This window comes from Phocoena phocoena, chromosome 2 (genome assembly GCF_963924675.1).
Source record: "Phocoena phocoena chromosome 2, mPhoPho1.1, whole genome shotgun sequence".
Taxonomy (NCBI): Eukaryota; Metazoa; Chordata; class Mammalia; order Artiodactyla; family Phocoenidae; genus Phocoena; species Phocoena phocoena.
Window position 1 is genome coordinate 32,313,687 of NC_089220.1, and position 18,054 is coordinate 32,331,740.

Consider the following 18,054-nt stretch of genomic DNA (forward strand, 5'->3'; position numbering starts at 1 on the left):
TCGTCTTCTAGAGGTAAAGGGGGTGGGGGCGTGAGACGCTCTGGCACAGTTGGGAAGAAGAGCACCAAGCCAGGGCTTTTGCCTGCCCTCACCTGCCTCCTTTCAGGTCTAGAGCCCCTCCCCTGGGAGCCGGACCCACCTCCCCGAAGGTCAGCAGATGCAGCAAGGTAGGCAAAATTATCCAGACTGATGACATCAATGATGGGGCTCACCACGCGGGTGTGATCCTAGGAGAGGACACATGAGATGGCGTGAGGCCAGGGACTCTGTGAATAAAGGCCCAACTGCCTGCTCTGGGAAGAAGTTCTCTTCGAGGCATTGGGCACTCAGCAGCACCTCCTGCAGGACACGTTAGGCTCCCAGGAGCTGTCCTGCATCACCACATCTAGGCTCCTGGAAGGTCCCTCTTGGGTCTCATGGGCACGACGCTCTCCCAGCCTCTTCCTCTCACATCTTGTTGAACCCTGCCAGGATCTCACCTCCTCAGTAAAGCCCTCCCTGATTGCTGCAGGCTGAGGACTTCTTCCTCTTTTAAACTGCTCTCACAGTTATAGACCAGACAATTCCTGGGACAGTGAGTCAGATGCTGCCTGATGTGGATCTTCTGTTGCTGGTGTGAACTGTTGTTTTACTAATTGTCGTCCATCTTTGTACATGTTGAGGTTGAGTCTTCCCAACTGGACAACCGGCAGCTTAAGGGCAGGGACGCTGCAGGCTCTGTGTAACCTGGGTGGCACTCCTCTCATGCCACATCCGCTTCAAAGTCAGACTCACGCTCCCTTCATCATCTCCCAGACACAAATCCACCTCCAAAACATTGGTGGGTAATATGCCAACTTTAATAAAGGCTTTTTTTCTGGGGGTGAGGGGTGGGGGGATAGTGGTCGTGGTGGATTCTATCATATACCACGTGCAAAACTTAATTGCCCTCCATCAGCAGGATGTCTGTTCTCTTCTTTTCTCCCTCCATGGAGGGACATGGAACAGGGCTTCTTCTTCCTCCTCTCTCTGTATTCTGTGCTGACCCTCAAAATCCTCTTGTCTGCAACTTGGAATCCAGCTCTGCCCCTCAGTTCACACTCCGTCTCAGGACGACAAAAATGTGGGATGTGGCGGATCAGGGGAGACCATCCATGGTCTCCCACAGTGTTCTATGGGGGCCTCACCTTATCGTTTTTATAGACTTTTTGTGTTGAGATTTAATTCACATTTTTATAACAATTTTATTAGATATAATTGATATACCATAAAATTTGCCATTTTAAAGTGTACAATTCAGTGGTTTGTAGTATATTCACAAGGTTGTGGCACCGTCACCACTCTCTAATTTCAAAACATTTTCAGCACCCCAGTAAGAAACCCTGTACCATTAGCAGTCACTCCCCATACCCCGCTCCCTCCAGCCCCTGACAACCACTAATCCCCTTTGTATTTCTATGGATTTATTTATTCTGGACATTTCATATAAATGGAATCATATAATATGCAGTTTTTGTTACTGGCTTCTTTCACTTAGCATAAGGTTTTCAAAGTTCATCCATATTGTAACATGTACCATTACTTCATTGTTTCTATGGCTGAACAGTATTCCAGTGTATGGATATATCACATTCTGTTTATCCATTCACGGTTGATACACATTTTGCTGTTTCCATGTTTCAGCTATTCTGAATAACACTGCTCTGAACACTCAGACACAAGTTTTTGTGTGAGGTATGTTTTCATTTCTCTTGAGTATATACCTAGCAGTGGAATTGCTGGGTCATATGGTAACTCTATGTTTAAACTTTTGAGGAAGTGCCAGACTTTTCCAAAGTGGAGAACAGCACCATTTGACATGCTCCCCATCAATGTATAAAGACTCCTATTTATCTACATCCTCACCAGCACTTGTACTGTCCATCCTTTTGATTATAACCATCCTGTAGGTATCAAGTGGTACCTCATTGTGGTTTTGACTTGCATTTCCCTAATGACTTAATGTTGAGCATCTTTTCATGCGCTGGTTGACCATTTGTCTATTTTCCATTGTGGTGCGTGGGCTTCTCAATGCGGTGGCTTCTCTTGTTGCGGAGCATGGGCTCTAGGCGCCCGGGCTTCAGTAGTTGTGGCACTCAGGCTCAGTCGTTGTGGCTCGCGAGCTCTAGAGCGCAGGCTCAGAAGTTGTGGCACATGGGCTTAGTTGTTCCGTGGCCTGTGGGATCTTCCCAGACAAGGGCTCGAACCCGTGTCCTCTGCATTGGCAGGTGGATTCTTAACCACTGTGCCGCCAGGGAAGCCCTTTTCTCATTTTTAAATTGGGTTATTTGTCTTTTATGGTTGAGTTGAAATCACCTCATCCTATGTTCCATATGTCCAAATCCTCCCCATTCTAGAGAACAGCAGGCACATGGGAGGGGCCCCCCCTGCTTGAGAACACCATCCTCTCCTCCCTCCTTCTCAGGCTTCCCAGCCTGACTCACCCTCACTCATCACTCCCTCAGGAGGAAAACAACACCACCCATTCATAGTAGGAGCTTTGTGGCTCACCCAGGCTTTCAGCCAATTTAATTCTCACCACAACCCAGTCAGACAAATATTACAATTATCCCTGTTTTCAGATGAGAAAGCTCAATGAGGTGAAGTTACTCAGGAGGGAGCAGACCATTTAGGCTTCCTACTCTGCCTGCCCAACTCCAGAGACCGTTCATCATCCCCCCTCATGCCAAGAACATGTGGGCACGTCCAGAGCTCCCCCAGGGACAGACAGACTTACCTCCTTCACCCGCTGCAGCATGGGCTGCAGCCACTCGGTGTTCACTTCGCAGTGGCTGTCCAGAAAGGTGAGGACAGCAGCTGCGGCCGCATCTGCCCCGCGAACTCGGGACCGGATCAGCCCTGCAATGGGAAGGGACAAAGGATGGTGCTGGGACTGAGCCAATCTGCTCATCCGTCCCCCCAAAGTCTCAGGGCTCTCTGCCCCTTAGGGTTGAGGTTTCCTCTGAGTTATTGTGATTTAACTTTACTTCGTATTTCTTGATTTCTTCCCTCCCTCTTTTTCTTTCTCTCACCCATCCATCAACCATCATTACTCCAAGGTTATTCTCTGAGTGCCCTCTGCATGCCAGACACTGGACTCTGGGGACACACTGATGAACAGTCAGAGTTTAGTGAACAGAAGTTGCAATATAGTGTGGTTTGGTACCAAAGGAGAGCCAGAAACCACCACTCAGAAACCTCAGGGTGGTCCCCTCCAGCTGCATAGAGGATACTCTATGACATGCAGAGAGTCTTCTAGACTAAGACAAGCTGGAGTTAGTATGCCAGCCCCTTCACTAACTGTAGCATATTATTTAACCTCTCTGAGCCTTAGTTTTCTTATCCAGAAGATTCAGAGAGAGTAATCCCTGCCTCCTGGGGACAGTGCGTGGTGTCCAGGAAGCCGACACGAGCAGAGATTCTACTCTGCTTCCACCTCATTCCCCAGTCTCCTCGAAGGCTCGTCAACTGTCAAAAAATGGCCTCGCTTTTGGCAGCACCCTGGTCGGAGCTGGGGACTTGCCTGATCAGGAGGGAGGAGACCCAGATGGTCCTGCCCCTGACAGAGCAGCCACTGGTGTGGGGAGATTTCCCTGGCCACACCTCTGCCCGGCACTCTACTGCCCCATCCTTCTACTCCATAGGGAGCTGTAAAGCACCTAATCATAAATGTACATCTATGTTGGGTAAAACCCCAGGGAACAGCATACTCCAGGCCTAAAGGCACCTGCAACCCAGGGCTTGGGAGAGATCTCTCTCTGGCCTCTTCCATTCCAGTTTGAAGGTCCCTTCGGCCTGACTGGACTTTCTTAAATACACCCATCACATCTCTTTCTTTCCTTCCTTCCTTCCTTTCTTTCTTTCCTCCTTCCTTCCTTTCTTTCTTTTTTTCTTTCCTCCCTCCCTCCCTCCTTCCTTCCTTCCCTCCCTCCTTCCCTTTTTCCTTCCTCTCTCTCTCCCTCTCTTTTTCTCTCTCTCTCCCTCTCTCACCTTCAGTGGCTCCCTATTCTCTGCTTTATCAAGTCTAAATGACCCCCGTCATCTATCCTCACCCCACTCATTCCTCGTGCTGACCAGGCCCAATTCTCCCAGGAAGGGGAGACTAAGTAGACGGAGGTTAAGAGGCTGGGCTCTGGGTGGGCCCCCTGCCCCAGGGTGGAATCCTGGTTCCTTTATTCGTCACTCCAGGCAAATTACTGAACCTTCTTAAACCCCAGTTTCTTTATTTGCAAAACAGAATGATGGGCTGTTATGAGGACTGAACGTGAGAATGTGGGCAGAGTGAGTGCTACAGGGTGAGAATGCAGGAAACGTAGGGAGACTGTTAGTACTTCCTGTACCCAGGCCGGACTGATGCCTTTGCCTGCAGAGTCTCCGGGCCTGGAACGCCCTCCCTTGTGCCCTATTCATCTGTCTCACAACCCCTTCACCCAATCCAGGGGCCCTCTCCGATTATTCCCCTCTCCTCCATCGCCTTTCTACCCCATATAATTATAACCAGCCTCAGCTCCATAATAAGCTCTCCGAGGGCAGGGACCATATTTATACTTCTTTTGTGTCCCCTAGAGTGCCGTGTACAACCCTACACTGTAGTCGGTGCTCCAAAACAGCTCTTGATTGCAAGTGAGGTCACATCTGCTTTATACTGCCCTGTGGTTTTCTCAAAGCATTTAATCCTTACAATAACTGTGCAGGACAGAAAGGGTACTATTATTATTCCCATTTCTCACGAGAGACAACGAAGGCAGCCGGAAGTAGAGCTACTTACCTACAGCCATACTGTGATAGGGGCTGACCCAAGATAGCAAGAGGGTCTTTCTCCAGACCTTGGTCCTGGCCACCAGGAATGCAGCAGGACCACACTGGCTTGGTATGACATGGCACCAAAAGGGAGCGGGGAGGTGCAGAAGTCTATATCAAAAGAGCTCTGCGGTGGCACCTCGGGTCCAAGAACTTACCTTCCCGCCGGTCGTTGCGCAGGCATTTGACCTTGGTGATCCTGGTCAGGAGAAGACAGTCTTCAGCTGAGGGTGGAGAGAAGGAAGCAAGCCCATTCAGATATTGACGTCAGACCACACGTGGTTCGACCACTACTGGAACTTCCCAGGAGCTTCTCCAGACCAGGCCCAGGGGAAGGCGAGGCATGGAGGAGAGTGGTCATCTCCACAGGCCAAAGGATTGCCCTGTCCTCCACTCCCCAGCCAGACTGAGGACTGCCTGTACTTGTGGCATTACCCCCCAGGGGGCACCAGAGAGCGCCAGCACTGTCACCAGTCCAACAGCCTCGGCGCTAGATTGTGGGGACAATATTCTGCACACGGCAGTTGTGATAATGAAGGATGCTTCATTTTAATTTTTTTTTTAATGTCATCTCACTGGTGTCCCATCAAAGCAACACCACTCCTTTTGCACCAGGGAGCAGAGCCAGGGAGGGCACCTAGAAAAGACTGAAGATCCCCGTGGGGAGCAGAGGTCAGCCTGTGATGGCCAGAACAACCTCAAGAGTGCTTCCCTTGGCATTCTGGGGAAATGGGGTGTGAAGGGGTGCGAAAAAAGAAGGTGCACACTTACGATCTGAACTGAAGTCATCCACTAGAATGATCTCCTGGATCAGGCTGGCAGGAGTTCTGTTCAGGACGCTGGAGGAGTGACGGGGACAGAGGAGCCCAGATTTAGGGGCCACCTTCTACTTCCTTCTTCCTGCCATGGGTTCCCCCACCGCCCACCTCGGAAGCCAGCACACTGGCCACGGGCAGCTGCTAGCAAACCTTCTGGGCCCTGGTCAATGGCTGAGGGGCAGTGTGTTCCTCAGGCTCCTCCAAGACCCAGCCGACCCTGCTGCCTGGACCCTCAGGTACTTGGGACCCACCTCAGATGGGGGGTAGGGACTGCCCTAGTTTAGCTGTTGAGGCAGGACCTTAGCCGCTCTGGCTACCTGGGCTTAACAAGCCCACCTGAGGACAACCCCCGCTGGCCCCGAAGCTGTCTGCTTGGAAAGCTAGCGAGGCTCCTTCTGGCCTGATGGGTCAGGAGGGGTGTTCTCAGAAAGCTTCCCTGCCAACTCTTTCCCTCATACCATCCCTCCTCCTCCTTCACTCCCTGGTGAAGGAAACCTAAACTTCTTTAATCCCTGGAATATCACTGGGTACTCCATTCCGAATCCTATTCTTTTTTTTTTTTTTTTTTGCGGTACGCGGGCCTCTCACTGTGGTGGCCTCTCCTGTTGCGGAGCACAGGCTCCAGACGCGCAGGCTCAGCGGCCACGGCTCACGGGCCCAGCCGCTCCGCGGCATGTGGGATCTTCCCGGACCGGGGCACGAACCCGTGTCCCCTGCATCGGCAGGCGGACTCTCCACCACTACGCCACCAGGGAAGCCCCTGAATCCTATTCTTATCTAAGTTCATTAAGAAATGAGGTGAGTAGAAGTCAGACTTGACCACGGGGCCAAGCTTAGGAGAACAGGAGGGGCACCGCTCTCTGAGTCGCTGACAGGTGCCTACTGGGCTGGTATCCATCCACCTGAGGCCTCACGTCTGTCCCCACCACCCTGGGCTCCTGACCCCTGCATTTCCGCCTGAGTCCTGGGGACCTGACCTTGTGTTTGTGCATCTCGCTAACAGTTGGACTTCTTGGGTCTCCCTGACCCTGATGCGCCAGCCTCAGCCTCTCAGAAGGGCAGATCCCCCCCTGCCAGTGCCCGCTGGTCTTCACGCCATCTGGCCACAGCACCCAGTCTCAGTGTTCTCCCCTGCCAGGGCCCAGCAGATCCCCAAGGCCTGGGGGAACAGCACCACGGAGATGAAAGGTCCAAGGTGGGGCTTACCTTTTCACCGTGCGCAGGAGGGTAGAGCGGGCTTCGTTGTGGAAGGTGATGATGACGCTGGTGGCCGGCAAGTCTGACGAATAGGACACGGATGGGCAACTGAGAAGAGAGCAGAGAGGTCAGAGGGCAGCTGTGAGAGTGATCTCAGGGCAGGCTTAAGCTTCTCTTTGGCCGGCCTGCTGCCCCCTGAAGCCAGGCGTGGGCCCTGGGCCTCCACACCCATGCACACCCCACTCAGGCCGCCCAGCCTGGAGTCCTTGGAGGGAAGCACAGGTTGGGGGACCTTTCCAGGCCTGCATGCTCTTTACAAAAGACCTAGAGCACTCGGAGCCCCACAGTCACTGAAGTGTTGAGGGATCGACGTGTATAGGCACCACACAGGCCCCAGGATCAAGCCCCGGACCAACAGACAGAACTCCCTGCCCGATGGGGCAGCCAAGAGAGACAGAATGGTGGAGGGGAGAAGAGGGAAAATGGCCTCTCTTTGTCTCTGACACCCTGTAGCTTCTTCCTTCGGATGTAGCGGCTCCTGACATCTGGTGGGATCTGGAGAGGAATCGTTCCCATCCCGTCCTCCCGTGAATTCCTCCCTCTCGCTGCCACCATTAACAGCCACCTGGTGACACCAGGCAGGGAAGCAGCCCCACTCTTCCCATGGGCCCTGGGACACCTAGGGGAAACCGAGTCTCTGAGGAGACACCAAAGGCACTTCCCCCTACCTCACTCCTTCGCCCAGCAGCTCTGTGCTCCACCTTCTCCAGACACCACATTTTGGGCCAATTGGCTTCCCCATGCTCAGAAAAGGGAATTAAAATGATCCATCCCTGCCAGGCTTCATCCTTGTCGGTTCTGCAAATGCTTCTGTGAATGCATTTATTGGTGCTCCTGGGGCCGTGGTGGGAAAGCAGCCGCAGTGCTAGTTTTCATGGCAATCTTCTTTATTACAATTGCTCTCTGACTATTCCACTGGTGACTGTTTTTTCATTATGGCAAGAGGAGAGATTGAAGGTGGAGACCCGTATCCTCCAGACAGGACACTACAAGGGCCTGAACGAGGGAGGGGGCTGATGACTTGCCCGCTCACACTGAGCAGAGTCCGAGCTGGGATCAGCACGGAAGGTGTCCTTGAGCCTGGTCTAGGGCCTCTCCCACCTACCACTCTGGGAGAACAAAGAGCAAAAGACTGCCGAGCATTTCTGGGAGTTGCTGAGGAAGTGGCGGCAGTGGGGCAGGAAGAGAGGAAGGAAAGGGATACCAGTGGGGCGGTGCACAGCGCTCTACTGTTTGCACAGTGCAGGCAGGGCTGGCGGCCCCTCTTCACCTCAGACATCACCAGATGGGCACCAAGAACGCCAGGCTAGCCCACCCCCTTCAGACCTCCCCGTGGTCCCCTGGCAGGTCACTCTTGCTGGGATTCCAGCCTGAGGTATTTAGGGGCCTCTCTGGCCTCACTGGGAAGTCTCCTTGGACCTCTCAGGCTCTCAGGAGGTCAATGAAATAAAGGTGAGTCAGGAAAACGACAGATGGTAAGGGTTTGAATGTCTCAATAGCTGGACCGAGTCTGAGGAAATCTTCCTCATTTCTTAAATCCACATGGCTGAAAGAAAAGCCAACTGGTGCTGGCCCTTCCCTCCACCTTTCTTTCTCCACCGGCACAATGGAGGCCACACCTGTAATGGCGGGTGTCCCGGATGGGCCGGTCAGGGCTCAGCTTGTCGCTCTCCAGCTGGTTGAAGGCATGCTGTCTGTAGGGGTCCTCTCCAGGCTTCAGCTGCTTGGCTGCCAGGTATGCCTTCTCTTCAAAGCCTTTCGAGGGTGTTCCTGTCACCTGAGACAAAGGTCAGCATCAGAGGGGCCACAGGCAAGAGGAGAAAGTAGCCACTGTGTGGTAAGCACTTACGACACGGTAGGACCCAACTGCATTACCTCATTTGTACCTGTGAGCAGGAGATCGTTATTTCCCCCGCTGTACAGATGAGGAAACTGAGGCTCGTGACGGTACCCCCCTGTGTGGGGGCAGGGAGTACATGGGAACTCTCCATACCTTCCGCTGAACTTTGTGCACCTAAAACTGCTCTTAAATAATAAAACCTATTAATAAAAAAGCTCAAGGTCAGAGCTAGTGACTCACAGGTTTCTGGAGTCAAAATGGTTGTTCTGACTCTGAAGCCCACACTCTTGACCAGGGCTCTTCGCTGGATATGGAGATGGTGACACCTGGAGGGCACCTGACCCCCAAGATGAGGTGTCCTGAGAGGTCACCAAGCAACCTGCAGAATGACAGTCTCCTAGGGATAAACCTGGGCCTGACACTGGGCTAGGCATGAAGGAGGGGCCTGATCAGTAAAACATCCAACGCTGGGACAAGATGCTGCCCAGAGAACCACCTGTGAGGTCAGGTGGGCCCTCACAGGCTAATGCCAGAGCTGCTAGGATGCAAACGCACGGGCAGTGATGCATCTTCTCTGGGACTTGTGTTTGCTGCTGAAATAGCTCACGTCAGACCTCCCGGGCAGCCTGGTTTTAAGTGCTGGGGAGTGATGGATGACAGATGCCGTGGCCCAGCCTCCCTCCTCTTAGCCACACCCTGCTTTGTGCTCCCAAAGTCCCCCCATGAAAGACACTGGGGAAAGATACATCTGAGACGCATGGATGAGTGGATGGATCCTGACATCTCATTATCTGAAACACACTGCCAGCTGGATGTTGCCTGGAAATATCATCAACGGTGAGTGCATCTCGACTCCGCCCCTTCCACTTGACCAGAAGCCCGGGCAGGAGCTGTGAGCCCACAGGGGCAGCAGGAAGGCGGGTGAGAGTTGTCCAGGCACAGAACCCCTGCATGAGAACTCCATCACAGGCCTAGTCTCTAGAGGGACAGTCCCAAGAAGACAGCTCGACCTGTGGAGAGGAGATGGATGTGTTGGGTGATCTACCAGCAGCCCAGGGCCTCCACATTCCCCTGAGAGCCTAGCTCCCAGCCTCATGGGACAGGAATGCAAAGGTTCCGGGGAGTGCCTGTCTCCTAGGGCTGCCTCTCTGTAGTGTTCATGCCTCCTAGGAACCAGTCCCTGAGCTCCCTGAGGTCACAGCCAGTGAGGGAGGTTTCCTCATGTGTACTGGGCCCAGCCCTGTGTCACACACATACTCAGGATGGTGACAACAGCTGCACTGCCGCACTGTGATATTCTTATTTGGTGCCATGCCGGGGACTGGACAGATGGGTCAGTGTCCCCATAGACTCACAATCCATTGCAGGAAAGAGAGGATGAGTGGAAGGAGGGGATTGGTTCAAGATGGTGGAGTACAAGGACATGCTCTCACTCCCTCATGCGAGAGCACCAGAATCACAACCAACTGCTGAAAAATCATCAAAAGGAAGACACTGGAACTCCAGAAAAGATACCCCACATCCAAAGACAAAGGGGAAGTCACAATGAGACGGTAGGAGGGGCACAATCACAGTAAAATCAAATCCCGTAACTGCTGGGTGAGTGACTCACAAACTGGAGAACACTTATACCACACAATTCCACCCACGAGAGTAAAGGTTCTGAGCCCCACGTCAGGCTTCCCAACCTGGGGGTTCAGCAACGGGAGGAGGAATTCCTAGAGAATCAGACTTTGAAGCCTAGTGGGAATTGATTGCAGCACTTCCACAGGACTGGGGGAAACAGAGACTCCACTCGTGGAGGGCACACACAAAGTAGTGTGCGCATCGGGACCCAGGGGAAGGAGCAGTGACCCCATAGGAGACTGAACCAGACCTACCTGCTAGTGTAGGAGGGTCTCCTGCAGAGGCGGGGGTGGCTGTGTCTCACTGTGAGGACAAGGACACTGGCAGCAGAAGGTCTGGGAAGTACTCCTCGGCGTGAGCCCTCCCAGCGTCCGCCATTAGCCCCAGCAAAGAGCCAGGTAGGCTCCAGTGTTGGGTGGCCTCAGGCCAAACAAGCAACAGGGAGGGAAACAAGCCCCACCCATCAGCAAATAAACGGATTAAAGTTTTACTGAGCTCTGCCAACCAGAGCAACAGCCAGCTCTACCCACCACCAGTCCCTCGCATCAGAAAACTTGCACAAGCCTCTTAGATAGCCTCATCCACCAGAAGGCACAGAGCAGAAGCAAGAAGAACTACAATCCTGCAGCCTGTGGAACAAAAACCACATTCACAGAAAGATAGACAAGATGAAAAGGCAGAGGGCTATGTACCAGATGAAGGAACAAGATACAACCCCAGAAAAACAACTAAGTGAAGTGGAGATAGGCAACCTTCCAGAAAAAGAATTCAGAATAATGACAGTGAAGATGATCCAGGACCTCAGAAGAAGAATGGAGGCAAATATTGAGAAGATGTAAGACATGTTTAACAAAGACCTAGAAGAATTAAAGAACAAACAAACAGAGATGAACAATACAATAACTGAAATGAAAAACACACTAGAGGGAATCAACAGCAGAATAACTGAGGCAGAAGAACGGATAAGTGACCTGGAAGAGAGAATGGTGGAATTCACGGCTATGGAACAGAATAAAGAGAAAATGATGAAAAGAAATGAAGACAGCCCAAGAGATCTCTGGGACAACATTAAACGCAACAACATTTGCATTGTAGGGGTCCCAGAAGGAGAAGAGAGAGAGATAGGACCTGAGAAAATATTTGAAGAGATTATAGTCGAAAACTTCCCTAACATGGGAAAGGAAATAGCCACACAAGTCCAGGAAGCACAGAGAGTCCCAGACAGGATAAACTCAAGGAGAAACATGCCAAGACACATAGTAATCAAATTGGCAAAAATTAAAGACAAAGAAAAATTATTGAAAGCAGCAAGAGAAAAATAACATACAAGGGAACTCCCATAAGGTTAACAGCTGATTTCTCAGCAGAAACTCTACAAGCCAGAAGGGAATGGCATGACATATTTAAAGTGATGAAAGGGAAGAACCTACAACCAAGATTGCTCTACCCAGCAAGGATCTCATTCAGATTCTACGGGGAAATCAAAGCTTTACATACAAGCAAAAGCTAAGAGAATTCAGCACCACAAAACCAGCTCTACAACAAATGCTAAAGGAACTTCTCTAAGTAGGAAACACAAGAGAAGAAAAGGACCTACAAAAAGAAACCCATAACAATTAAGAAAATGGTCATAGGAACATACATATCAATAATAACCTTAAAAGTGAATGGATTAAGTGCTCCAACCAAAAGACTGAGGCTCCCTGAATGGATACAAAAACAACACCCATATATATACTGTCTACAAGAGACCCACTTCAGACCTAGTGACACATACAGACTGAAAGGGAGGAGATGGAAAAAGATATTCCATGCAGATGGAAATCAAAAGAAAGCTGGAGTAGCAATACTCATATCAGATAAAGTGACTTTAAAATAAACAATGTTACAAGAGATAAGGAAGGACACTACATAATGAACAAGGGATCAATCCAAGAAGAAGATATAACAATTATAAATCTATATGCACCCAACATAGGAGCACCTCAATACATAAGGCAACTGCTAACATCTATAAAAGAGGAAATCGACAGTAACAGAATAATAGTGGGGGACCTTTAACACCTCACTTACACCAATGGACAGATCATCCAAACAGAAAGTTAATAGGGAAACACAAGCTTTAAATGACACAATAGATCAGATAGATTTAATTGATATTTATAGGATATTCCATCCAAATACAGCAGATTACACTTTCTTCTCAACTACACACGGAATATTCTCCAGGATAGATCACATCTTGGGTCACAAATCAAGCCTCAGTAAATTTAACAAAATTGAAATCATATCAAGCATCTTTTCTGACCACAATGCTATGTGATTAGAAATCAATTACAGGGAAAAAAACATAGTAAACACAAACACATGGAGGCTAAACAATACATTACTAAATAACCAAGAGATCACTGAAGAAATCAAAGAGGAAATCAAAAAATACCTAGAGACCAATGACAAGAAAACACGATGATCCACAACCTATGGGATGCAGCAAAAGCAGTTCTAAGAGGGAAGTTTATAGCAAGACAAGCCTACCTCAAGAAACAAGAAAAATCTCAAATAAACAATCTAACCTAACACCTAAAGGAACTAGAGAAAGAAGAACAAACAAAACCCAAAGTTAACATAGGAAAGAAATCATAAATATCAGAGCAGATATAAATGAAATAGAAACAAAGGAAACAATAGCAAAGATCAATAAAACTAAAAGCTGGTTCTTTGAGAAGATAAACAAAATTGATAAACCGTTAGCCAGACTCATCAAGAAAAAGAGGGAGAGCACTCAAATCAAGAAAATTAGAAAAAGAAAAAAAAAAAGAAAATTAGAAATGAAAAAGGAGAAGTTACAACAGACACCACAGAACTACAAAGCATCCTAAGAGATTATTACAAGCAACTCGATGCCAATAAAATGGGCAACCTGGAAGAAATGGACAAATTTTCAGAAAGGTATAACCTTCCAAGACTGAACCAGGAAGAAATAGAAAATATGAACAGACCAATCACAAGTAATGAAATTGAAACTGTGATTTAAAATCTTCCAACAAACAAAAGTCCAGGACCAGATGGCTTCACAGGTGAATTCTATCAAACATTTAGAGAAGAGCTAACACCCATCCTTCTCAAACTCTTCCAAAAAATTGCAGAGGAAGGAACACTCCCAAATTCATTCTATGAAGCCACCATCACCCTGATACCAAAACCAGACAAAGATACTAGAGAAAAAGACAATCACAGACCAATATCACTGATAAATATATATGCAAAAATCCTCAACAAAATAATAGCAAACAGAATCCAACAACACATTAAAAGAATCATACACCATGATCAAGTGGGATTTATCCCAGGGATGCAAGGATTCTTCTATATATGCAAATCAATCAAAGTAATACAGCATATTAACAAATTGAAGAAGAAAAACCATATGATCATCTCAATAGATGCAGAAAAAGCTTTTGACAAAATTCAACACCCAGTTATGATAAAAACTCTCTAGAAAGTGGGCATACAGGGAACCTACCTCAATATAATAAAGGCTGTATAAGACAAACATCATTCTCAATGGTGAAAAACTGAAAGCATTTCCTCTAAGATCAGGAACAAGACAAGGATGTCCACTCTCACCACTATTATTCAACATAGTTTTGGAAGTCCTAGCCACGGCAATCAGAGAAGAAAAAGAAATAAAAGGAATACAAATTGGAAAAGAAGAAGTTAAACTGTCACTGTTGGCAGATGACATGATACTATGCATAGAGAATCCTAAAGATGCCACCAGAAAACTAGAGCTAGAAAACTAGAAACTAGAACTAATCAATGAATCTGGTAAAGTTGCAGGATACAATATTACTGCACAGAAATCTCTTGCATTCCTATACACTAATGATGAAAAATCTGAAAGAGAAATTAAGGAAACACTTCCATTTAGCATTGCAACAAAAAGAATAAAATACCTAGGAGTAAACCTACTTAGGGAGACAAAAGACCTGTATGCAGAAAACTATAAGACACTGATGAAAGAAATTAAAGATGATACAAACAGATGGAGAGATATACCATGTTCTTGGATAGGAAGAATCAATATCGGGAAAATGACTATACTACCCAAAGCAATCTACAGATTCAATGCAATCCCTATCAAATTACCAATGGCATTTTTTTTTTTTTTTTTTTTTTTTTGTGGTACGCGGGCCTCTCACTGTTGTGGCCTCTCCCGTTGCGGAGCACAGGCTCTGGATGCGCAGGCTCAGCAGCATGGCTCACGGGCCCAGCCGCTCCTCGGCATGTGGGATCTTCCCGGACCGGGGCATGAACCCATGTCCCCTGTATCGGCAGGTAGACTCTCAACCACTCACCACCAGGGAAGCCCACCAATGGCATTTTTTACAGAACTGGAACAAAAAATCTTAAAATTTGTATGGAGACACAAAAGACCCCGAATAGCCAAAGCAGTCTTGAGGGAAAAAAACAGAGCTGGAGGAATCAGACTCCCTGACTTTAGACTATACTACAAAGCTATAGTAATCAAGACAATATGGTACTGGCACAAAAACAGAAATATAGGTCAATGGAACAGGACAGAAAGCACAGAGATAAACCCACACACCTACGGTCAACTAATCTATGACAAAGGAGGCAAGGATATACAATGGAGAAAAGACAGTCTCTTCAATAATTGGTGCTGGGAAAACTGGACAGCTACATGTAAAAGAATGAAATTAGAACACTCCCTAACACCATACATAAAAATAAACTCAAAATGGATTAGAGACCTAAATGTAAGACGGGACACTATAAAACTCTTAGAGGAAAACATAGGAAGAACACTTTTTGACATAAATCACAGCAAGATCTTTTTTGACCCAGCTCCTAGAGTAATGGAAACAAAAATAAACAAATGGGACCTAATGAAACCTAAAATCTTTTGCAAAGCAAAAGAAACTACAAACAAGACGAGAAGACAACCCTCAGAATGGGAGAAAATATTTGCAAACGAATCAATGGACAAAGGATTAATCTCCAAAATATATAAACAGCTCATGCAGCTCATATTAACAAAACAGACAACTGAATCCAAAAATGGGCAGAAGACCTAAATAGACATTTCTCCAAAGAAGACATACAGATGGCCAAGAAGCACATGAAAAGCTGCTCAACGTCACTAATTAGTAGAGAAATGCAAATCAAAACTACACTGAGGTATCACCTCACACCAGTTAGAAATGGCATCATCAGAAAACCTACAAACAACAAATGCTGGTGTGGAGAAAAGGGAACCCTCTTGCACTGTTGGTGGGAATGTAAATTGATACAGCCACTGTGGAGAACAGTATGGAGGTTCCTGAAAAAACTGAAAATAGAATTACCATATGACCCAGCAATTCCACTACTGGGCATATACCCAGAGAAAACTATAATTCAAAAAGACACATGCACCCCAATGTTCACTGCAGCACTATTTACAATAGCCAGGTCATGGAAGCAACTTAAATGCCCACTGACAGACGAATGGATAAAGAAGATGTGGTACATATATACAATGGAATATTACTCAGCCATAAAAAGGGACAAAACTGGGTCATTTGTAGAGATGTGGATGGATCCAGAGACTGTCATACAGAGTGAAGTAAGCCAGAAAGAGAAAAACAAATATCGTATATTAACTCATATATGTGGAACCTAGAAAAATGGTACAGATGAACTGGTTTGCAGGGCAGAAATTGAGACACAGATGCAGAGAACAAAAGTATGGACACTGAGGGGGGAAAGTGGCAGGGGGTGTTGGTGGTGGGATGAATTGGGAGATTAGGGTTGACATATATACACTAATGTGTATAAAATGGATAACTAATAAGAACCTGCTGTATAAAAAAATAAATAAAATACAATGCAAAAAAGAAAAAGGGGGCTTCCCTGGTGGCGCAGTGGTTGAGAGTCCGCCTGCCGATGCAGGGGACATGGGTTCATGCCCCGGTCCAGGAAGATCCCACATGCTGTGGAGCGGCTGGGCCCGTGAGCCATGGCCACTGAGCCTGCGCGTCCGGAGCCTGTGCGCCGCAACGGGAGAGGCCACAGCAGTGAGAGGCCCGCATACCGCAAAAAAAAAAAAAAAAAAAAAAAAAAAGAAAAAGGTAAGGACATCTAAAAAAATAAATAGAGAGAAGGAGTGAAGGAAGGAGGGAGAAGGGAGGAGAGAGAGAAGGAGTGAAGGAAGGAGGGAGAGGGGAGGAGAGAGAGAGGAAGAAGGTTCTGGCTTGAACCCTGGATTGCTAGAAGGACCCAAGCTGTTAACTGTGAGAGTGAGGATGAGGGTTCCTTTGTGCCCTTTCCACCAGAGAAAAGAGTGGGTGCTAACTCTGCCCCCCACTTCCACCCAGCCCGGGATCAAGCAAATGGAAAGCGACCTCCAGCTGATGGTGGAGGAGCTAAAATAAGAAAAAAAATTGCAGAAGCTCCCAAAGGGAGAGCATGCCAATGAATTACCCCGCCAGTCAACTGAGAGAAATAACCATGCTTATTTATTTAGGACTTATGGCCACGCTGTGGGCTCAGGAAACCTTAGCTCTCAACCCACACTCACCCATTGCCCAGTAAACATTGATCGAGAGCCACCAGCTACCGGGCACTGGGACACCCTTCTGCACCTGATCATTCATTCATTTGTTTACAGAGGCTTGCCTCCACTCGCTCATTCATTCCTCCACCCATTCATTCAGCAAAAGTCCGCTGAGCACCACCTATGTGCCAGGAAGGGGAAGGAATGGTCCTGACACCGTCCCCATCCCCAGCCTGCTGCCTTCCTGCGCCTCATTCAAAGCCTCTTCAGGGCCACAGAGAAGGCTGTGGAAAAGCATCTCTAGAGAAGTTCCTCTCAGGACCTCAAAACTGAGCTAGACATCCTCAAAGATGCGTCTGCTTCTCCCTCCCTCAGACCCATAGCCTCTGATGGTCTAACCCTTCTCCGAGGTTAGACCCTTCACCCGTGACACACCTTGTGAAGAAGGGCACAAGGGTCTGCTCCCTCCCAGAGGTCTCAGCTCTGCTTTCACGTTGACCCAGCATCCCCGGGATTTAGAGCTGAAACATCAGTTGGCCCTGCATCAGCCGAGCGGAGGCGATACCGAGGCAGGATAGGATGCGACCCCTCTATCCAGTCCCTCTCTGGCCTCACCCCAGTCACTGCCCTGAGCTCTTCTACCTGACATCTATCCACACACCCACACCACAGCTCATTTCCCTCCAGTTCTTGAACTCTCCTTTCCCTTTGGCTCTGGTCTTTGATTCTGAGACTTCCAGGCCTTTGAGTGTCCCAGTGGCTACCTCTAACTCAATGCCTCAAAATGAATTCTTCATCCATCCCCAAAGCAGCTGCTGCTTCTGTGCTGCCTGATGCAGAGGTGGGCAGTCCCACCCCGCTGGTCCTCCAGGTGACAAATCCAGGGGTCACCCCTAGTGCCCTCCCCCATGCTCCACAGCCTGAAGCAGACCCCTGCCCTGGGTCTCACAGGCAGTGTCCTATGCACATGCCACTAGTGTTAAATCAACAGATTATTTACCGAAAGTCTAGTTTGTGCAGACACTGTGCAAGAAGCTGGGAGGATGAAAATAAACAAAAAGTATGGCCCCCAGAAAAGGAATCTAGGTCACTCCCTTTTCCTCCCCCATCCCATGCCAGGCATGGCCATGGAGGAT

The 18,054-nt window shown here is 48.4% G+C and overlaps 1 protein-coding gene across 1 annotated transcript in view; it reads right to left on the reverse strand.

Annotated features, from left to right (window-relative positions):
- GALNT16 (polypeptide N-acetylgalactosaminyltransferase 16) overlaps positions 1-18,054 on the reverse strand; it is a 100,849-nt gene that overhangs the window by 21,231 nt on the left and 61,564 nt on the right. Inside the window, exons 2-7 of the mRNA XM_065872953.1 lie at positions 8,513-8,670; positions 6,843-6,941; positions 5,590-5,657; positions 4,977-5,042; positions 2,756-2,877; positions 140-227 (exon numbers count right to left, since the gene is read on the reverse strand). Of these exons, the coding sequence (XP_065729025.1) occupies positions 140-227; positions 2,756-2,877; positions 4,977-5,042; positions 5,590-5,657; positions 6,843-6,941; positions 8,513-8,670 (601 nt within the window). The remainder of the gene's footprint in view (positions 1-139; positions 228-2,755; positions 2,878-4,976; positions 5,043-5,589; positions 5,658-6,842; positions 6,942-8,512; positions 8,671-18,054) is intronic.